At 44.6% G+C, this 23,473-nt stretch overlaps 2 protein-coding genes across 5 annotated transcripts in view; both read left to right on the top strand.

Moving 5' to 3' along the window:
* The window catches only part of RABGAP1L (RAB GTPase activating protein 1 like), a 1,234,468-nt gene that overhangs the window by 558,687 nt on the left and 652,308 nt on the right, over nucleotides 1-23,473 (top strand). The window lies entirely within an intron of this gene.
* Nucleotides 209-5,550, top strand: GPR52 (G protein-coupled receptor 52). Its single transcript, XM_069231589.1, has 2 exons — nucleotides 209-799; nucleotides 1,779-5,550. The coding sequence occupies exon 2, from the start codon at nucleotides 2,112-2,114 to the stop codon at nucleotides 3,207-3,209; it is 1,098 nt and encodes a 365-aa protein (XP_069087690.1). The 5' UTR covers nucleotides 209-799; nucleotides 1,779-2,111; the 3' UTR covers nucleotides 3,210-5,550.

Here is a 23,473-nt window from a genome sequence, read left to right as displayed (position 1 = left end):
GGAGCGAGAAGGCGGATAAGGGGGCATATAGGTAGTGAGCATGGAGAGAAGGGGGTCGCCTTGGGGTGTCTAGTGCCCGCGGAGGGGCTGGAGGCGAGCAAGGAGTAGAGCAGGGAGACGGGCACGAGAGAGGTGCTGTGGAAGAGTCGGGGTAAGGGAGGGAGAGAGGGCGCTGAGAGGCAGGGGAGGAGGGGCGGCGGGCTCAGGTGCAGCAGCAGTCAGTGCCGGGGAGCGCTATCTTGCGGAGCGGAGGCGGCGGGGAGCGCTATACACGGGCCCCATAGCAGGGGCATTCCTGCACACGGGTACCGGGGTCTGTCTGGGTACCCCCAAGTTCCCCCTTCAAAAAATAAAAAAAAAACAACAACACGGAGGAAGCAAGAGGCAGGCGAGCGAGGACACCCTTCAAGGACATTCCGAGGTACTCTTTCGGCAAACGTGGAGCCTCTAAAGGGGCGCGCTTGGGCGCCGGAGACCAGCGTACTGCCCGTGCCCGGTCTGGAGGCGGTGCCGTCCCGGTGGCACATGCTCCGCGTGGCACGCGCCGGGTGAGGCGACGGGGAGCGCACGCGGCGCCGGCTGGGCGGCAGCGCGTCAGCGCGAGACCGCTTGGGACCCTCAGTAGACAGAAGGCCGGTGCAGCACCTCGGACCTTTGCACTCCACGCCCACCGGCCACCAGAGGGGGCGTTTCCTTTGTCCTGGAGAGGGGGACACTCTTGCCCTCCTCGGAAGAAGATTCGGCTTGAAGGTGCCCCACGTGCCAGCCGGTGTTTTGGGAAGCCCAGCAGTGATCCGAGGTGAGTGCGAGCGGGGTCAGCGGGAGGGTCCGTGCATGGCGCTCCGCTGGGGCTGTGGGAGGGAAAGAGTCGGGGTTCTTGTACAGCGCACAACGGACCGCTTCTGCCAGCAGTGCTGCTGTGTGGGGGAGAGTGCCAGCTTGTCACAGCAGGAGCACAGCGCTCGGTGTGTGGCTCTTATCTGCGGGAAGCAGTAGGCGATGCTAAGTGCCCGCACTTTTCCCTTTGCAGTTAAACCCCCTGCCTGAAACAGTTCATGGCGTTGACTTGACCACAAGTTGTGGTGTTAGATGGCAAAGCTCGCCTTGACCTTTCAGAGGCAGTAAAGGTGACACACAAGGGTGTGAGAGCCTTGGGCCCTCACCTCTACCCCCGATCGAGCCCCTTGACCAATACCCCACGCCTCACCTAGATTACAGAACAGAATGTTTCTGCTTCCTTTGCCGCTGGGGACATTTCCTCTGCCCACTTGCGCTGCACAGGCCGCGAGAGAGCGTCATGAGGCTGAACTCCAGACTGGATGTTTGTGGGGTAGCCTGGAGGTCACCAGTAGCAATTCCAAGAGGGTCCTTCCGAAGTTCATAAGAGTAGCTTTGAGTGAGTCATAGTGCATATCGCCCATTAGCTGGCGAATACAGCTTCCTATGTCAGTGGTCACGGTATTCATTTGTTGAATATTGTTTGTAGTGAAGGGAAAGATTTGGGCTGCCTTCTCCTGCACCCCCACTTTTAGGTCTGCATGCATAGCTTCATCGTGCCCGTACCCGCTACACCACAAGTCTTCTAGCAGCGGGGAAGAGTGGAAGTGCATTCTCGGGAAAGCATTTTTTGGTGCAAATCAATCTGTGGTATTTGAGGATCCTGCACCTATTCAGTGCATGACATTATTTGAAATGTCAGCCTTGATTTGTCGCTTGACCTGTAGATGCCCATCTGCTTTTTGGGGTTAACATCACTCTTTCTTTTTTCCATGATGCAGGTTAAAGAATTGGGTTTATGTCACTGTCCCTGGACGTATAAAAGGAGAATGCCAACCAGAGCTCACTGGAGGTTTTTTATTAGCCTTCTGCGGTTTCTTTGTCTCCATGGCCATCACCCATCACCTCCTCCAGAGCTGCTACCTGCTGCTGAAGCAGCATGAAAGATTATGAGACGCCATCTTCTCTTCTTCGCAGAGCAGCTAGGCCAGCCCTGGGTGCTCAGAAGTTGAGGGGAGTCCAGGAGATGCTGGCCTGGCTGCTGGCCGCAGCTGTGCACCCTGTGATCCCCCTTGAGAGCCCACAGGAAAGAAGCTCACCCGGCTGCTCGGATCATGAACCGGTCCATGTGGCTGGATTTGAGGACCGTCAACTTGAGCAGTTCATCAGTCAACTTCTCGGAGCGGCATCTCTGCCCGCTGGGCTTCGGCCACTACAGCGCGGTGGACGTCTGCATCTTGGAGACGGTGGTCATTGTGCTTCTTACATTCCTCATCATCGCTGGCAACTTAACGGTCATCTTCGTCTTTCACTGTGCCCCACTGCTGCACCATTACACAACTAGCTACTTCATTCAAACCATGGCCTATGCTGACCTCTTTGTGGGGGTGAGCTGCTTGGTCCCAACACTGTCTCTTCTTCACTACTTCACTGGTGTTCATGAGTCACTGACCTGCCAGGTGTTTGGGTACATCATCTCTGTGCTCAAGAGCGTTTCTATGGCCTGCTTGGCCTTCATCAGTGTGGACCGTTACTTGGCCATCACCAAGCCATTGTCCTACAACCAGTTGGTAACTCCATGTCGCCTGCGGCTGTGCATTGTCCTTATCTGGGTCTACTCCTGCCTCGTCTTTTCACCATCCTTTTTTGGCTGGGGAAAACCTGGTTACCATGGTGACATTTTCCTCTGGTGTGCTGTGTCCTGGCCCACCAGTGCCTACTTTACTGGCTTCATTGTCTGCCTTCTCTACGCACCCGCCGCCCTAGTCATCTGCTTCACCTACTTCCATATCTTCAAGATCTGCCGGCAGCACACCAAGGAGATGAGCGACCGCCGGGCCCGATTCCCCAGCCAGGAGGCAGAGGCCGGTGATGGCTGTGGCAGTGAGGGTGGACCCAGCCCTGACCGCCGCTATGCCATGGTCCTCTTCCGTATCACCAGTGTCTTTTATGCCCTGTGGCTACCTTACATTGCCTACTTCCTGCTGGAAAGCTCTCGCGTTCTTGATAGCCCGGCCATGTCCTTCCTCACCACGTGGTTGGCCATTAGCAACAGTTTCTGCAACTGTGTCATCTACAGCCTTTCAAACAGCGTGTTCAGGCTCGGACTGCGCCGGCTGTCGCGTACCCTCTGCTCGTCATGCATGTGCATTAAGGCCCAGGATTTGCGAGACCCCAAACCACGTAAACGGGCTAACTCCTGTTCCATATGAAAGCAAAGTCTGAACTTGGTTGCCAATAGACTTGTCCTGGATTTTTTTTTTTGAAAAGTCAAGAGACATGGAAAATATTTAGTCACAACCAAAATAAAAAAGATACTCTGCTCTGATAAAGAATACCAGGAGAAGTGTTGACAAAATTTAGTGACTTCCGCAAGTCATGGATTGTGGTGCAAGAAGATGGACAGTGCCTTCGGCCTCCCTCCCCACTGTACTACAGGCAGCGGAGTCAATGGGAGAAATGGGAACTTGGCCTTCTGCCCTCCTCACACTCTGCCCTAAATCTGTCTATTGTATAGAAATGACACTCCTTAGAGAGAGCTTTAATACTGAGTGGATGGCACAGGAGGCGTGCACTCCATGGGGGTGACTCGACTGTATTTGCCACTGTGGCAGCAGAGAAGCCTGCATATGACATTAGCTTTGTGAGTGGTTTGCAGATTCACATACGTTCGCGTCCGCTCACTGTCACACATAATGTTTCACTGTCATTCACACTCAAGAACAGTCACTCTGCTGGTTGATGTCGCTCTCGCCTATTTCCTTTTCCTCATCGGCTGACAGCAACTTACTGTGGCTCACTAGCTCCCACATATTTATGGCTGGCTCAGACCTACTCTCTGTTACACTTGCACACTATCACAGAAGAACGCCACTCACTGTTGCACACAGACTGAGTGATTCACTCAGTTTAATCTGCACGCATTGGACACTCGCCTACTTAAGATCGCTCACAGATGTTCGCCTGTTCTCTGCCACATGGACTCACACTTACTTACTGTCACAGCTATTTTCTGTCGCTCATATCTACTCATTACTATTCACTGACTCCCACCTCTTCCTTTGCCACTGACTCTCGCTACACAGATTTACGTTCTGCTCTTCAAGTTTGGAACCATTGCCACTATTGTGCATAGTCTCGCTTCCCTATTCTCATACATGTATTACTCCTATGTAGCGGTCAAGTGGTCCATGCAATATATAACCTATTTAGCCCACCAAGGTCTTTAAGGAAGACAGTATTGCATTCAGGATCTCTTAGTTTTGTATTCTCCACTTATAACTGAAGTCCACAAGCCGAGGAGTGCTAGGTGCTCTTGGGTAATCAAAAAGGGCTGGCTGAAGTTGGCAATCATAACTTGGTCCACCTATCAGCTAGGCACCCACACTTCCACCCGTAGCCCAGGAACCCGGGTCCTTTGCTCCCGCACACTACATCCACTCTTATTCACTCAGACCACTCTCATGCCTTTGCACACCACCATCCTCGTTAACACACGTGACACTCATGACCTCGAAGTAAACCTACCTGCTCACTAGCGCAGCTCTGCTCACGTGCAGCAGCACACTTATCCTTTCACAGTCAATTGGCACCCTCTCTCCTCCTTGCACTCCCCACACCTGCATACCATGCTTGTGCACTCTTTATACCTGACTCACATACTCTCCCTTACACATGCTTCAAATCTGTCATGAGCCCATCCTCATCCACGTGTCCTGTCTCCAGTATCCACATCATGCGCTTGTCATGAGTGATCACTATTTGTATAAGCATTTCCACTTGCTCACGTTTATTGTAACTCCGATACAGTCTCTCTCACAAGCTCATGTGCACTTTTATACTCCCAGTCCTCAGATTATGTGCATAAGTGAATGTTCTTCCTCGTTAAACGAATGCCCTGATTACAATTTTGGGTCTACATTCTAATCCCTCTGCAAACAGGGTATTGCACGGGAATTACGAGTTGGATAATGATTATCAGGCCACCAGTTGTTCCCGGAAAGCTAATTCTGGCAGATAAAACATTCTTAAATTAATCATTGGGAAAAAAAGACACAACATGCCGAACTCGGAGTGTTGAATACAGATTCTGCATGCCTCATTCCCAAATTGAAAAGGAGGTATTTTCTGCACTTGGTAAATAATATACTCCAGGTGAATGCTACTTGCCAGGGTTGGTAAATACACTATCCATTATGCACAACTTAAAATCAGGGACTTACGACACATTTGAAATTAACCGTACATGTCCTGGCATGGCAAATGCCACCAATGTTTCGCTGTATATCCAGTTTAAGTTGACCGAATGAGGCCATGATGAACACCTGGCCACATTTTCCCTTCAGCCCTTTCAAAGATGCCAACATTACTGCTGCTGTTTTAGCATTGTGTTTTCTAGATCTGTACAGATTTACAAGTGTGTTTGTGTTTACAGATATCTGTATGTATAGTGTGTGTATATGTATATAGTATATATATTTTTTATATAAAATATATAGTTTATGCTGCATTGGTAAGAATAGATTTAACCCAATAAACAGTGTCATTCGGATTAAGTGCTTGAGTGAGTCTGGCTTGTTGCATGTGTTTACTTTTCAAGTTATCCAATGCACCAGTGGGTAGTAGGACATTGTTGGGTGTATTCAATGTCTCATTCGATGAGTGTAGGTAAGGCGTGCCACCCCTTTTAACAGAGAGAATTACTACAGCTGAGCGTTATAACTCGGGCTATTAGTAATATTAAACACTCTTCTAACAGAAAAAAATGATTAAAGGTGTCCACCTTTCTCATGGTGCCACATTTTTCAGTCCTTGAAAAGATAAGAGTGCTTCAGCCCTACCAGGATTCAAACCTATAAACGTATGCAGGGACACCAAGTAGAACAATGTTCCTGACAAAATGGCCGCTACAGCGCAAACAGAGAGCGCAGTAGCAAACATTCGATAATACATGAAGCACAGAAGGTTTACAAAATTGGTGCTTGCATTTGTGTGCAACTTGGTGATGATTGGTTGAATCCCTGACTGATGCGCCCATCTTTCTAAAGTTGATAACATAACTACCTGTCACCTGCGCAATTAAAAACCCTTTTATTTACAGTGCCACAGATCCGCTAGAATGGCAGGAGGTGCTATTTAGCAGAGCAGGATATTATTCAGCTTTACATCAGAGCTCCAGAACTGTTGTCTGTTCATGCCGCTGTAGCTGTGGTGCGCTTGTATCATAGCCCTGGAGACGGAGCTGGGCTGTTGGCTTGTGCGAGTTTTAATCATGAGTTCCATGCTAAATCAATTGGTGTACTTTGTGGGAATCAGTATATTTACCTGTGTCTCAGTTCCCTTTGTTAGTAAAAATGCTTAAATTTAGAACCAAGCTGAGCTCCAGTTTTTAGCTCTTTTTTAAAACAAATATAATAGGGATACTTGTTACCTAGGTAGGCCTGTAGAGTGCCATGCAATTTTTTTTCGCATCCAAAACACACACACACACACACACTCTTTCTCTAATCTACAGAGAAATTGATTTTTTGGGGGAAATTAAGGTTGAAGTTAATGGTCCGAGATTTTATTTTACCCTTAGATTAATCTCAGATGGGAACACATTAAACACTCCTAGAAGTGCAGATATCACCGTGGTCACTCAAGCTTCAACTCCAAGTTACCACATTTTCGGCTGCATTTGCGTTTGTGGCTGTTCTCTTTCTATGCAGAATTGTGTTTCCTTCCGAACTAAAAAGCAAAACTGTTAAACAATTGTGTGTCCATTCTATAAAGCGGTGAGAACAATGTAGAGAGAATGAGAACGATGCTTTGTTGGAATGGCCTCCCCCAAAACAGTGGCATCTTGCTGGAGGGAGAGAGATGTGATGATTTGTTGTTGGTGATCTGGGCTTAGGCGTGTGATCCTCTGGGACGAATAGAGCGAACAGGAGAGGTTAGGGAAAGTGGTGAGGGATGACAGAAAGATGAATAAGCCTGAGGAAGAACGAGACATCTTGGCCCTGTTTCAGAGACACTGGGGACGGGCAAGGAGTGCTTATGGGAGACTGTCTCCCACACAACACCACAGTCTTTCCTCTTTTGCAGGCCTCTTAGTAACAGATCATTTTATACATGGCCAGAAGCTAGAAACACAGTCGTGGGAGGAAGACCATGTACACTCATTTCTGATATGTCAAAGGTCTCTGGGTACAGTTATGAGCTTTCCACATGATTCTGTAGGCTTAAATCTAGCACACACCTCCACCTATGTCACTTAGAGTGGTGTGTGTGTGTGTGCGCGTGCTCTGGCTCTAACCCACAGTTGCCGAGCTCGATGCTCCAGTGATGCCAGTACGCTCTTAGCCAGATGACGGCTGGAGCTTATTTTGAATGCCCAGGATGCAGAACAATTGCTGTTTCACAACAGGATTTCTGGGACGAATGAAGGAAGATTGATCTGCAGGACCTGTGCCATATGGCTAACAGGTGCCAGCACAACAGTGGCCTTTGCAAAACAACACACTGCTGTGTAAAATACTTAATTGACCTCACAGGTCTGATTCATTTTGCCAACGTAGGTGCGTGGTCCACATAAGTGGTGCAAAAATTAAAAAAAAATGTAAGATACCAATGCAAAAGGCTGCCTTGCCTTTGTGACACTGAGCCACATAGAATTAATGGCGCACCACCCACCCCCAGTTCTAGCCCCTTGATTTTTTTCTTAAGTAATTTTTTGACCACTCCTTTATCACCAATGACATTTCATCCTGACCCACACAACAGATGACCTCTTTTTAGTGACCACTTCAGTGATCCCTTCTTGGACTACCTCGACCTTAGATATCTGTTGTTTCCGGATCTTGGCAGTTAGCTCAACTGGCTACACAGAAGATGTTCCAAAACCCCCGAATGAACCTTCAGATTTCATCTGAGATTTGCTTATATCTTCCACTTACAGAGGAATTAATCAGAAATTACATTCTCATTTACATCCTGATGATTTCCCTCAAAGATGAACGTTAGCACTGTGAATTGTGCTACCACAGAGGTGCACTGGTACCTAGAATATCTAAAACGTATTGAATATTTTGTGTGATTAAAATCCAGATTTCATAATTTTCAGTACTAAAAAATAGTGACAGAAATCTTTCACCTAGAGCTTATGAGCTCATCTGTACTAAAATTGAAACGTATAAGAACTTACCAAGCACCTCATTACTGAGATAACTTAATATCAGCAAAACACTACATGCAGAAGAAAACAATACTTCAACAACAGCTGGCTACTAAAAGCCTTAAGTGTTAGCGTACATTGCATAAATTTACTTAAAAAAAGATACGAAACAATTGACAATATTTGTTCAAATGAAGTAAATCCTTTTTATACATTCGAAATTTCTATTTTCTACAACACAACAGTACATAACATGGCATTAAACCATAACATTGAAATTGAACACATTTAGCTATTATTGTTTGTTTTATGTGATGATTGTCTATGCTGATGTGAGGTTAACTTTTGACCATGACGTAGATTTTTCACTGGTTTTTGGCCCTGTCATTGAAACTGATCCAATTGTTATGACTGATGATTATATTAGGTTAGTTGTTAGCCATGTTCATGATATTAGACTGATTGGTCCCTTTGCCATTAGGTTCACGTTGTTGTTGTTAGCCTGTGATATTGTGTTGCTTGTTAGTAACGTGGTTGGTATTGAGGTGAGCGTTGGCCATGAGTTTTATGTTGGGTTGACTAATGGCCTCAAAGTTAACTGTGGGTTCTGTGTGCCTCGAGGTTTCACTGGATTCGTTGCTAGCCATCATGTTGCTAATGTTAATAATACCTCCTGCAAGGTTCTTTTGAGTTGTGTTAACGACTTACTTAACGTTTAATGAGTATTGACAGTGAGCTTGACCTTCATTTGTCATACACTTGATAAGACTCAAAATGTTACCTGTCATTGATTTCAAGTGATAGACAGCTTGCTTTTGGCTGTCACTGAAATCACATTAATTATTCACATTTAATTAATGACTTAGTAATTGCTCGTTGGTGATTGTTGCTATGCAGTTTCATTTGGGGTGAATTGTTTTTGTTGATGAAACATTAATCAATCTTTATGTAGCTGATATTGTTGGTCATTTTGTTGACGTTGCATTGATTGATATGGGGCTGAGTGTAAACCATCATATTAGTCTGGCTGTTGCTTGACAATGATCTTGTGCTTATTGTTGCTCTCATGACTTTCGTATTTAGTTGACTGTTGTGAATTTTGTGGCTATTGATTTGATTAATGCCCACGTTGTCATTGGTTTTGTCACTAATATTTGCTCTTCGATTTTTAGCTCAGTGATAAAATGGTAAATCATTCACTTTTTGTAAAACTTGCTCAGATTAATAGGGAGTCCACAAGTCCATTTTTCGCCACCGTAGGCTGCATATATCGAAGGAAATTTCACCAGTGGAGCCTCCTCCAGACTTGGCACTTACCCCATAAATCAGAGGATTTTACATTAGACCAACTCTAAATCCAGCGCTAGACTGATGATTGATGTTTGTCCATGGCATTGCCATTGGTTTGGTTGTTATATATTCCGTGTTATAATTTAGTTGATGTTCATATTAGCCGTTAATCTCACTGGTCTTTGATATTAGGCTGATATTTGTTGATGATATTCTTGTGGGACATATTTTGTCTGTTCCTGAGGTAGTTCAATTATTCTACATGTCGATCCTGGGTTATTGAGTTACTTAGAGCCTATGTAGTTGACCTGTGGCTGAATATAGTATGTGCAGTTTATATTAGATTGGTTACTGGGCTTTGGTGGTTAATTATAATCTGCTACTATATAGCACTTCACACTGCACTTCTGCTGCTTTTAAGTGCTGCAAATAACAGGTGCTACTATTGCCAAATTGATGGCACTCAAATACCGACCGTGGAAGAAAAGATAGCCGAGTATGCCTTGCTGGAATTCAAACACAAGACCTTGAGCAGGCAACACACTAAGCAGCCCTACCGACCAATATTATCATGTTGTCCAACACTCACCTTAATATCAAAGGCAAACACCAGACAGACTCATATCAAACATAAGGTCTACAATCAGGCAACTATGAAAAACAATCACAATAGTATTATCAACCCAATGTCAGCAAAAGACCTACATCAGTTAAACACAATCAAACCATTATCAACAGCATAGTGAAGAATTTTTGCCCATGTTAGTTTGAATGTTTTATGTGTCACAGGAGCGGCTCGCAGTGGGGTGCGAATTAATTAAAACTTTTTTTTTTTTTTACAAAATCACTTACCTGTTTCTCCGGCGGCTGCTGCCGAGCCGCGTCGGTCCTCTCCTGCACTGGAGGCACAGGCTCCCAGTCTGCCCTGTAGTCAACCCTGATTGGCTGGGAGCGCCCAGCCAGGGTGCTCCCAGGCAGACTGGGAATCTGTGCCTGCTCTCTCCAGCGTAGCAACTGTGTTGCCGGGCTGGAGAGAGCCTACTGTGCATGTATGTTTGGCCTGCCCAAGGTAGCCTGTCAAACATACATGCGCACTGCGATATAGGGCTATTTCCTGGCCATAATATTAATATCGCGCTGACAGCGTGTTTCTTTGAAACTCAAAATATTGTTTACTATTTCACAGCGAGGATTGTTGGTCACGATATCATGTAGACGCATGTTACTATCATTTTAGTAAACTTTATTGCATGCATACATAGGCATATCAAAATGCCCGATTCAGGTCTACTTAACCACTAGCTACTTTTAAGAGAAAAAAGCAGGAAATTTTCCTTCTTCAGTGTGTTATTTATGGGGGTCTTGGTGGCACAAGATCAGATAGACCAAGGAGGGAATCAGGGTAGTATGGAACTATTTGGGCATGAGAAGTAAATTTTGCACAGCATTGATTACTATATATCAGATCCTTGTACCGTCATATGTTCACTCTGTGGTGTTTTTGTTATAGAAGCAGGCCAATTAATACCCGTTAAGTGTCTTCTGGCATTTCACTTTGAAATAGGTATTTCTTGTGTCAGGAACTAGAAAATCTGCAGGTATGGTATTTGTCTTCAAGGAACTTTGGATACTGATATGCAAACCTCATGTCTTTTTATTTGCTTTAAGGTTTCTGGGTATGATCATTTAGTCGGAACACTGTGCCATCCACGTTTGGAACGGGGCGTAGTCCCTCTGTGTGCAACTTTGTTGTGTCAAGATTTTCTGTATTTTGTGTTAGTCATATGAAAGCAGTTAGTGCGTCTCTTCGTATTTCTCTCCGTTTCTCTATATAAACAGCTGTCCTTATCTTCCCCCGTGTGTTTGCTTCCCATTGGGCACAACATTGTTGATGTTCACCCAAGCCTCAGAATAGCAGCCCATATGATAATTCGACAGCACGCCATGTTGTAGCTGGAATTGAAGTATGCCAACATGCTGAGGAGAGAGGTGGATGTTGGATTTTGCTCTGTTCGAAGCATAAATGGTGCCAGTGCAATGTAGCATTCCTTCTTTTAAAGGATTATTAGTCAGAATTACCTGTCCTCTTCACATCCCTTAGTCATAGCTTAATTACTAGCATGGTAGAATTTACAGAGTCTAAAAAAGACAGAATGGGGCTTCCAATGTGAAGGTAACTGTAGGTTTCTGGGAAAAACTTTGTGTCCCTGCTCTTTTTCATTGTTTTTACCACAAGCTGAGCACCGCCACCTATCTTCTGACGACAGTAGTTCCTTCAGCATTGGGTACCAACCCTTCCTGCATCTCTTATTTCATCGGTATATCTTACCACCAGTCAGCGCACAGCAAAACATCTTGTGTTTGCAAGCCGGCACGTATGGATAAACATCTTGATGGAACACTGGGACTCACTCTCTCAAGTTATGTTGAGATTGATTTATGGGCGGCAAGCATAGCTTCTAGGTGACAGAGCCAACCAATGCTACACTGGATACAAGTTGTGCATCCATATGACAGAATGCAGTTGTCAACACGATCATTATTACCAGTTAACCCCCACCTCCTGATGGTTACCCTGTTGTGAGTTCTACCCAGGTTGTCCATCTGTAAATGTTTTCGATGGCACACCTGTACTTTAAAGGGGAAGGTACTGTCTGATACCGGTGTTTGCACTTCTTTCTTTTGGAAGGCCCACCGCCTTCACTTCTGAGCACTGCTGCAATGCATATATTGGAAGTATACGGCACTTCTCAGGAGCAAGCAGGTTCTCTAAGTAATGCGTACCTGCACTTACATGTTTTTATTTGAAGCAGTGTGTTAGGCCTGTTCCTGAAGAATTCCGCCCCCCCCTCCTCATCTCTTTTGGCAGAGATTTTCTTTCCCTGGGTGTCTCTGGCTCCACTAGGGACAGAGAGCCCTGTACCCTGGCGAGACGGCTCCACATCACACGAGGCATTTCAAGAGCCTCTAGTCGCAGTGACACATCTTAAATGGGCGAGCCAGTATGCTTGGCATTGCCCAGCGTGAGTGGTGTCACACACTGCACATGGCGAGGCCTTTGCCTCCAGTGCTCTGATTGGTCACTGTGCTTGACAGGCAGCCCGGGCAGATATCCTGGTGAGCAGGCGGAGGTGTCTGGCTGACTTTGCAGCCTCTTATTGTTTCACTGCTAACTCTGCTGTAGGTCAAGCGCGTTCTGTCTCGCAGAGCATCAGCCTTTGTTTATGGCAGCCGATATGTACAACTAGGACGCGCAGCGGGAGGGCAGTGAGGATGAATTCAAACATGGCCTTATTTTCTGAGCATCTTACTAGGTTTTATGCGGGAAGCCGAGAAGCAAACACGTCTATTCTGCATAATTATTGACTCAGCAGGGGTGAAGTCTGGCATACTGTTCTGTCCCCTTTGCAGAGTTCGTGGAAACAGCATAGGTGGCTGACTTTCATGGCACTGCAAGTCACTTTGGGGCGCTGGTATGGTGGGGACTTACCGCTCCCAATCCCCATCAGACCCACACACCATCAACATCAACACACCCCTCCTTGCACACAGCCCAAGCGTCTAACTCCCAAGACGTTTGTTATCGCACAGTTCCCCAATCCTCATGAATGGGCATATGTACACCCTGCCTACCTGGAACCTTTCATTCTGGCTTCCAGTGGCGGCCGGCAGCTTTAGGGGGGAGGGTAGCAGGTGGGAAGCGCACACACACACTCATTCTTTCACACACAAACACGCACGCACGGAAATCCATTAACAACACTCATACCATTCAAACATGCATGCACCCACCAAACATTCATTTTAAAAGTTCACACACACTCATTCTTTCACACACACGCACGCACATCCATTAACAACACTCATACCATTCAAACATGCACGCACCCACCAAACATTCTTTTTAAAACATCACACACACACTCATTCTTTCACACATGCACATCCATTAACATTCATTACATTCAAACATGCACGCACGCACCAAACATTCATTTTAAAAGATCAGACACACACACTTACCTTCAGCCTCGGAGGTCCCAGGAGGGTTAGGACTGCTGCCTTCCCTCATTGGCTGACTTTAGGTCAGCCAATGAGGGAAGGCAGCAGTCCCAGCCTCGTCACAGAGTGGGATGGGGTCAGTGAGACTGCTGACCCCGCCCCACTCTGTGACGAAGTGTCACTGATTGACACTCGCCCTGGGCGCTTCAGAGCTTAAACCTGAAGCACCCAGGGGGAATGTCAATGGGTGACGCTTTCCTCGTCACTCAGGGGAGGGCCTTGAGGCACCTTTGCTGAGCCGAGGACGTCACGCCCATAGGAGCTGTGACCTCCTCAGCCCAGCAAAGTTCAGCTCAGGCAGTCAGGAGTCTGCGCAAATAGCGCATGTCTCGCTCCTGGCTGTCTGAGCTGAAAATGAAGAGTGTCTGTCAGGCTGACCTTTGTTCAGCCTGGCAGACACTCTTCATGGGGGGGAGCGTGGCCCCTCCACCCTAAAGGACGGGCCGCGCCTGCTGGCTTCTCAAATCTATACTAGTCCGAAGCGCCAGTCAAACCTTGGCACACTCACCCGTTTCTGTTTGTTCCTTTTCCCTTCTCTTTCAATCCCTCCGTTCCTCCTTCCCGCTCTTCCTTCATTCTTTCTTTCTCTCAGTGCCCTTTTAAGGTTTTTTGGGGCCCAATGCAGAACATGTTTTGACTCCTCCTGTTCAGAACAACTTTGAGTTGATTACGGATTTTCAGGCAATTCAAGCCCGGAAGATGCTAAAAATACTGAATTATAATTTAGGTTTTCAGAAACCGGGACACAACTGATGAAAACTTAAGCTGCGTATCATCCGCCAGCCAAATAGTTCCAAAAGAAAGCTTGAGCAAGTGCTCATAAAGCCATTTTTTGCGTTTAGATGTACATCTAGTGAGCGAGGAGAAGCGGTGGAAGAAGGGAGGTAGAAACGGAGATCAGCTAGAGGATGTTAGGTGGGGAGAGACGTTACGTGAAGAAAGGTAGACTCTGCAGGAAGAAAGCTACAGAGAGGTAGACGGAGGTTGGTGAAGAGGGGCAGAGAAACTGGTAACCTTAAGCAAGAGATGGGGAGAGCTACCGATGGGCAGAAGGCAAAGCAGGGAGAGGGGAGAATACAGTGCGTGGTGAGGCAGAGGAAGAGGTGTAATAGAAAGAGGGATACGCTATAGCAAGTTAGAGAGAGAAAGGCAGACTGGTATGTAATGAGAAAAGTGTAGCACGAAGCAAGGTAGAGAGAGGAGCAAAATGAGTTCAGGTATATAGCGATAGGTTGAGTAAAGAGACTTGTGGCAGAGAGAAAGGTAGAGACAGAGAAGGACGAAGAGTAGAAGGAGGTGAGCTGTAGAGAGAACATAAGTGAGGTAGAGATAGAAGTGACATACCGAAAGGAAAGGAGACAGGATAAAACAGAGATAAAGACAGAATGTGCAATAGAGAGAGGTGTGAGGCAGAGAGTTGGAGAAAGAGTTGAGGTAGAGAAATATATAAAGCGAAAGATGAGGTAGAGTGTGTGACTTTAGATGGAGAAATGGAGGTGCAGAGAGATGAGTGAGAGGTAATGAGAGTGAGAAAAGATGTTGCAGTAGAAAGAGAGAGATGGTGAGAACAGAGTCATGATGTAAGGGGGTTGGAGAGTTGAGGTAACAAACAAATGGAGAGGTAAATTGAGAGTCTGGGTTGTGAAACAGAGAAAGCCATAGGGTAGAATGAGATGAGGTAGTGAGATAGATGTAAGGTGGAGAAATGAGGTGAAGAGATTAGATTGAGACTGTTGAGTACCTGGGAGGGCAGAGAGAGCTACCACTCTGCAAGAAACCTCTGCTCAGCGGCCTACTCACCCATGTCCCCCACATCTGAAAAACAAGAATGCATAGGTGCGCTTTGTTGCATCACAAAACCCGGAACAGCCTCCCCATGCACATCAGAGCCGCCAGTTCAGTCCTTGAATTACGCAATCAAATTAAAACTTGGCTATTTCAGTAGGTCTCAGCCAGGGCCCCACTGTTCTTTAAGTGCCAATATCAGCTGCCGGGTGAGTTGTGTGGCATACACATAACATGCATTACACTACACATCCCAACATTGCCATGTTCCACCCCAGGACTACTGAGTCCCTTTCCAGAACTCAGACAGCTTTCTCTGTTCTGCCAGGATTCTTTCCATACATGGTCAAAGATCATTTGCGTAATAGACAAGACATTTTCAAAACTTAGGCTCCCAGAAGCCGTAAAAATGGACAGATTGTTCAAACGACACTTATAAAATTAACCTGATGAGCCCTTTTAAAACTGCCATTTGTTGGGTTGAGCATAGCAGCGTGCAAGCGCTACTTTTCCAACATGTTGGTATGTAGCAGTTTGAATGCAGCACAGTAGTTTGTAGATTGATGTTATGTAGGTCAATTATCATGTGTTGTTATTGTTTTTTTGTTTGTTTTTCTGTTTAATCAACCGTTGTTTACATGGTGGCTTCTGCAGAATTTATCTGAACAAGAGTAGGTCCCCTAAATTCGTCAATGATCTGCCTTATAACGTGCACTTATCTAGAAAGTTTTTCTGATCTAATTTGGAATTGTCCCCTTGGGCTGTCATAAAGCGCATCTGTGAACCAAACCTAAAATCCCATTGGATCTGAGACTGTTCTTGTCCTTGAATTGCCTTTCAGTTTCCTGCTGTTTTAAGCCAGAATTTCCACCTATTTTCCTTTACATATTGCTCTTCTGAGCCCGAAAAATCTGCTTTAGAATACACTCCCGAAGAAATTTGTCATTCATAAGCATTGCTAATTGTCTCTGTTTGGAATGAAAATTACTTCTCAACTATTAAAGAAGTTGTCCCTGATCATAACCAAAATATTTCCAATCTGAACAAGAATTCGTCCCTGCTGTCCATTAGAACTTGTTACTGATAAGGCACCCTTGTTACTGCTGACCTAAATCAGCATTTCTGCTGATCTGCTACAAGAAAGGAGGACCTGTAGTGTTGTGCACTCTTGTGTTTGACTAGTCGTGTAATCTGCTGTCCTGCCTAGTGAACGACTCATTATAAGGGGTATATATGTGTTAGGATTGCTGGATGCAGTCCACGTTGGTGTGCAACGGAAGAGTGCTCTACAGAACCGTATCTTGACAGTGTGTGGCTCATCCTGCCCCTGACTAGTCCCTTCAAAGGTAAGGCAGACATTTAAGACACTATCACCTAAAACAGTTAAATGTCTCATGGTAGTCGCTGTTAACCTTTTGCCTTCTGTGGACACCGTTGAGCAACAACTTGAAGCCAGGGACCCACAAGACATTTCTGTGATTTGAATCTCAACAATAATTCACAAAAATACAAACAAGTATACACTACATGAACTTGAAGTACCTACTTTCCTCTGCACCTGCATGCTTACAGATGAGAGACTACCTTTCCAAGATGTGGAGGTGCATGGAGTCTTCAGGTGCCTGTCCGTGCAAACCAGTGGAGAGGAAAATATGCAGCTCGGATGGTCTTTTGGACAGTCTACCATTGTATATGTGTCTAGACCACTGAACCTGTAGAACACTGGCTTCTTATATGTGTATGATCTTTATACAAAGTCATAACTAATTATAGTGATTTGGGTGAGAAGCTGATTGCTAGCTCGGTAGGAATATGTTTGAAGGCTAACAGGGACTGTGTGTATTCACACTTGCTCTGTTCTGGACTAGAAAACAGGTTCTAACTAAAAACATTGTTAAAATGCATATGAGTATTTTTTAAACATATCATTATTGATTTTATTAAAAACTAAATTAGATACATTGCTGAGGGTATACGATAGAGTTCAGGTTAGTATTATTGTCACTTAATGAAAGTATTGTCCTTGAAAGAGGAGCCACCTTTATACAGTTATTTAGCTCCAACATGTAAAACCACTGAAATTCGCCAGTTGTGGTTGTTAGTGAATGCAACACGTCATAACTCGTGCTGTCTGCCATGCTCTTCACAACAGTTGGCAAAAGGCACACATAACCAGAAACAGCTATGAAGATAACAACACTGGTGGCGTGAGTTATTGTGTGTTAACCATAACTGGCGGATTTCAGTGGTTTTATCCGTTTGAGCCTGAGCCATAACTCTCTTTTTAACTTTATTTTTTATCCTGTGCCTTTCCATGTGTTTTTATGTTGTACTAACCCCACTGGATTTGAGTGAAGGGCCAGGCCTGTTGCCAGATCCTGCGCCCAACATGTTGTGAGCACACAAACCCACCCCCGCACACAGGCCCTGGATATGTTTAGCTAGGGTTTTCAGCCAAATTGTCCCTGCACATGGCCTTTTGACATGCCCAACCCACCACGGACATCCAACCTCTGCTGCTGCAGACCTTTGGCCATGACCAACCTCAGGGCCCCCAGTTCCCCATTTGCACGGCCTTTGCACATCTGCAGCGGGGGTTGGGCTCGGACACTGCTGGTGTCCAATCCCAGCAGGGCACAGCTCCCTTAGGGGGCAGTGCAGGGACTGGCTGCTGTGGCCAAATGGTCGTTGGCTCTCAGCCCCTGCAGCTCACAGCCTTTGGCCATGCACACCGGGGATTAGGTGCACCACACCTGCTCTGGGTGACTGTTCCCTGCTGCACTCATCGTTATCCCTCTACATTAATGTGCTGCCTGACTCTTTTTTTAAAACCTTTTTTGAAACTTATAAGTCACAACTGACATGATTTTTCACAAAATGGCAGTCAACTGCAGTACTTAAAATGGCTGGTGCTGATTTTACATTTTTTTTTTTTATTCACAAGTTAAGCACCATTTTTGTCAGTTTTTTTTCTCTGGTGTGGGCTTGAGTATTACACACTTTTGAATACCTCGCAGCAGTACCCTGGGCTCAGACACATCTTGGGGTGGCCCCTGTGGCTGTGCAATTTGTTTTTCCACAGCAAGAAACTCACAAGTCTATGCTAACTCGCAAGTTTCAAGATGGATACAAAAAATATTTCACATCCCTAACTAGCCAATCACATTTCTTAAGAAAAAAATGTCAAAATATGATTGACAGCATTCACAATTCATGACTCGCGAGTTAAAATGACAGAGATATACAGAACTGTTCAACCTTCAAAGCCCTATTGACAACTGTTTGAAATGCACATATCTTAAAAGCTCCTGATGGTGAGTGAAGTCAAACTTTCATACCAAGTTTGGTGTAATTGCTTTTAGTGGTTGAGGATGTAGCTGTGAGCAGAATTTCCTGTGGCAGTTCAATTGGGAAATCACTTTTTTTTTCACACCGCTTCCCCTTTAACTTTTTATCCACTGCTCACATCTGCTTGGAAGTTAGAATGCATTACCTCAGTGGAAAGTGCGCCTAAACCATTACCACAAAGTGGTGATTGCCATAATTGAGACCTGCGTAATATGGTCCAGTGGTGGCATTGTGGTAATCTGGTGACATCATAAACCGCAAAGCTGCAGGCCGAGTGGTATGCAGATGTCACCAGAACCCTGAAATGGCAATGTAGGACATTATTACAAATGGTACCCTTTATGTATGTTTTACTACTTGTTTATTTGGGGATCTTATCTTGAAAAAGGCAGTTTTTTTCCAAAGTACTGCTAACAGTGAGGACCGTTTAGAATTACATTATTCGTTTTTGTTTTTTACCATTCTCGAATAAAGTGTTAATAAAACAGTGATCAATGGTGAGAGTCAATGGTTGTATGTGAATCTGTGGCTGCAGCGTTTACTGTTTGCCAAATTTCGCAAAATTAACAGTTTACACTATAAATGTGGATTCTCTCTCAAATGGATAGCAATAATACTACCAGTGGATGTAAAATATGATATGCAAATAACTTTGCTGCCTAATTTGGTCCCCCACTTCACATAATCCTAGTAACCCTGGAAGTGCGGTGGAGTGGTTTGGAGGGCTGTCATTATGATGATGAGATCTGTATTTTAAAGTCGACCTTGAAATATGTTCTATATTTTACGGTTCCCTGTGAAATTTAAGTTTCTATACTACTATATTTTCTGCAGTTAAAGCATCGAACAGATAAATGTGTTGTTCATATATGACACGATAAGCAAATCTTAGTTTAAGGAAATTCCTATTTTTTTCACAGTGTGTGCAGATAGGGGATAGAAGCACATAATGGTAGACCAGTCACAAGGTAGGACAGAGGGATGAGTGTCCTCGAAGTGCAGAGCATCAGATCAGAAGCATACATCCAAAGCTGGTTCCTGGGTGTTTAGAGATGCCCATGAGTAAGGTAGGCCTGGATTTGAGTGATGAAAAATCGTAGGTTTATTAGAAAGGTTGTCCAGAAGTTGAGAGCCTAAGGGCATATTTATACTAACGTACTTTACCATATTAAAAAATATATATTGACTATCCGAAAACAAATAAATACAGAACAAACATGATTTGCATTTAATCAGGTCCATGCGGACAATCAGCCTACACTTGGGCCACTGGAATTATACGGCAAGAAAAGGCAAATTATGCGGGTTAATGTGTCTTATTTTGTTACAGTATTATTTTGACATTTTTACATGTTAACACTATCTGGGCAAATGATTTGCCTCATTAGTACCCGTTTAACACACGAAAACAGTAATAAGCAATTGAAAGGTAACCAGTCAACCTTTGCAAATAGCCTTCAGCTGTTTTGATCCGCTTGAGCTCAAAATATTTTATTGTTAAAATCTGCAAATTATGCAGCAGCTGTTCGAATATGTGGCAAATGCTGTAAATCCATACTTAAGTGGATAGCACCACACTGCTAGCAGGATTGCCTAATTCTAGTGGCCCTTGCCTAAAGAGTTCTTTTATACTGTAATATATGTATTAAGCAAGAACCCTAACAAGGCTTCCTGAGATCAGTGCACATAGGCAAATGATTACTGATTTAATGGGCCTACAAGGGGATTACTTTTGCAATATCTTGCTTTAGTCCTACCATTTGGGAAACCCAGTTTCTGACAGGACTTGGCTGAAGGGTATTCTTTTTACTTTGCATGACTTTCTAGTGGCCCAAATAAAGCTAGATCCTCGGTATTCACCTTATACTGCTGATGGAAGGCTGTTTCTACTGAGCCCCTGCCCTCCCAGTGTAGCACTGAATGATGGTAATTACACCAGTGATCCTAAGCCGTCATTAGATGGTACAACGAACAATACATTTGTGGCTGTGAGGAAAGCTTCCCTAAATACAAGAAATCCCGTAATATTTAGCTTTCTCCTGAGCTTGGCGAAGTGTGAAGCGTATTGAGCACCTTGGAATGCCACTGACTTCCTGACTATGCTCCATCTTATAAAAATTAAATGGTGTCTTGTAATTATAAACGTGCCATCAAGGCTGCTAAGACCTCCTTCTACCGCCATAAAAATTACTCAGCCTTCAAATTGACGTTGGCTATATTCTCCACAAATAAGGATCTGAGACACCTCCACCCCGACCATCCATCAAAAAAAAAAGTGTTCCATTCCAAAATGTAGTCAAATTACAGTTTAAAAAAAATAAAATCTCTAGAGTCACCACCAATCTGGGGGCACGTGGATCAAACCTGACCCTGTTCCACCACATTAAAAATTACCTAGTACTTAAGTTTGCTTTTCTCTACTGAAAAAATGTTGATCCAATTAGTGTTGAACAACAGGCTGTCTGGTTCTTAAGCAGAAATACTTCTGGCAAAGTTCCGCAAAGATCTTTTCACAACTGACAAGTCACAAGCCTTTGCCATATTGAGTGCGTTTCTGAGATCAGACAGTGCCTCCTGTGAATTTAAATCAGCCCATCTCATCCCTCTGTTGAAAAATACATCCCTTGATCAGGGCAGTCCGTCAAATTTTCGCCTGATTTCACAACTTCCTCATATGGGCGAGTTCCAGAAGAAAGCATTTTTCAAACAACTAAACGCTCATGTAGGAACAACAACTCTCTCCACCCGATGTAAGCTGGCTTTCAGTCAGGCTGCAGCACAGAGACCCTGTTAGTGGCTTTTGTTTGGTGATTTATGCTGCTCTGCTAATGAGGATCTTCTGGCAGCTTTGATTTTGTTTAATCTGATATTGTTGATCACCAGGTTTTATCATGTCTGCATACTCTCGGTGTGAACGATACTACCTTATGTTGATTCAGAAATGTCCTGAGCAATAGAACTTTTGACATTGTCTTGTCTATCCACTGTCTGACCTCCTAAATGTAGAGTCGCTCAAGGCTCCATTTTGTCTCCTTTGCTTTTCAATCTTTATACTTTTGGTGCATCTCATTCAATCCTTTGGTTTATCGTTTTTGATGTATGTAAACATCTTGGGCAACCTTCAGTTGTGTGCCTTCAAGCTGCATGACTGTCTTGGTATGGGCAAACACAGGATTTCTTTTAATTAATTTAAATTAAAGAGAGACAAAACCCTAATCCTTTTGCCTCTGAGTCCTTCTCCATTTTGGGAATTTTCCTTCTGTCCACAATTTCTTGGTGACAAACCCAAACACAGATCTTGTGTAAGAAACAAAGTTCCAAAATGTCATTCTGTACTTAATTTGACTAATCAAAATAATTCAGTTGTTCTCTTCAATCTTTTTGAGCTGCGTAACTTGAAACCAAATGTATATCTGTTTTCCTTTTCATACAAAGTTGAAATTCTGAATGCTTTTTTCTCTGCACACATAGACTGTTGTAATGATGTGTGCCAAGATTTACTTCAATATACCAAAGCTCTAAGGGGGTAAGAACTCTACAGACAAAAACTGGCTCTGCCTCTGAAAAGCTGTTTATTATTTGGGTACTGTCTACTCTGTCTTCGGGTGAGGCAACAAATTTTCTTTAAATCTCTCTGTCTTGTGCACAAAAGTTGTGAACTTCATTAACGGGTATCAATGACACTGATGTCTCAGATCAGCAGGGCATTTCTTCTCCTTATACCTTAAGGGAAACGTTGCGTGATTGGCATTTCTTCTCAGAATCCCAGTAAACATACAACATATTCTCATACACAAAAGCATCCACATGCACACTCACTCACACCCATCCATTCATAAGCACGCACATAGACAAACACACGCACACACCTATTCAATATATATTCACACTAACACAGATGCACCCAACTTGCAACAAGGACTTACCAGCAAACACGGCAACATCGGGTTATGGGAAGGTGAAGCGTAAAGGGCTTTATGCTTTTTGGAGACTTCCGGAAAGGAAGGGACTGCTAGAAGATCCCCCCGCCTCCTGTCATGGGCCGACCTAGTCATCGGTCAGCCAACTAAAGGAAGACCTTCTCTACCTCCTCACAGAGTGGAATGGGATTAGAGTTGCTGACTTCACCCCACTCTGTGACAAGGCATCATGATAGACAGTCAGCCCAGGGGACCTCAGTGCTTAAACCTGAAGCACCCAAGTCTGAGACTATCAAAGACAGTGACGCTACCCCTCATCATGAGGAAGAAGGCTTTTAAAAGACTTTGCCGGGGATGATGTCACATCGTCAGGGTGGTGAAATCTTCGGCCTGGCAAAGTTTGGCTGAGGCTGCCAGGTGCCTTAACATTTTGAGCATATAAGGCGCCTGAATTCCTCACTGTGACATGGTGAGTGTCTGTCAGTGGACTTTTATTCAGCCTGATAGACATTCAAGATGGTTTGCAAAAGGCAATTAGATGACATCTCCTCCGTTAATGACGGACCGCCCCTGCCAAATCCTTAAAGTGAAATATGCCGTGATTAGAGACAGGGCCTTCTCTCTATGCAGCCCCCGCTAAATAGAACTCTCTTCCTATTAGCATTCTTCCTGATCAAAATCTTTTGAAATTGAGAGAATTCTTGAAAACCTGACTTTGTTTCCACCCAGATGTACTAGACTTGATGCACTTGTTAAGAACTATGTTCTAAGTGCCAAGATGCCCTCTTTGTGGAGGCTATGCATAAAAAGCAATACATAAATAAAATTAAGTAAATATAAACACAACGGGTTTCTGGAACCAGCATCTGCAAGGCCACATGTCCAGGGTTGGCGGCAATGACAACGAAGACCCTGG

The sequence above is a fragment of the Pleurodeles waltl genome, chromosome 4_2, assembly GCF_031143425.1.
Source record: "Pleurodeles waltl isolate 20211129_DDA chromosome 4_2, aPleWal1.hap1.20221129, whole genome shotgun sequence".
Taxonomy (NCBI): Eukaryota; Metazoa; Chordata; class Amphibia; order Caudata; family Salamandridae; genus Pleurodeles; species Pleurodeles waltl.
Note: the sequence above shows the minus strand (reverse complement) of the source record. Positions and strands in the feature narration are given on the sequence as shown.

Excerpts from the sequence above, each read along its gene's own strand:
- GPR52 (XM_069231589.1), top strand. The coding sequence starts at position 2,112 with ATGAACCGGTCCATGTGGCTGGATTTGAGGACCGTCAACTTGAGCAGT.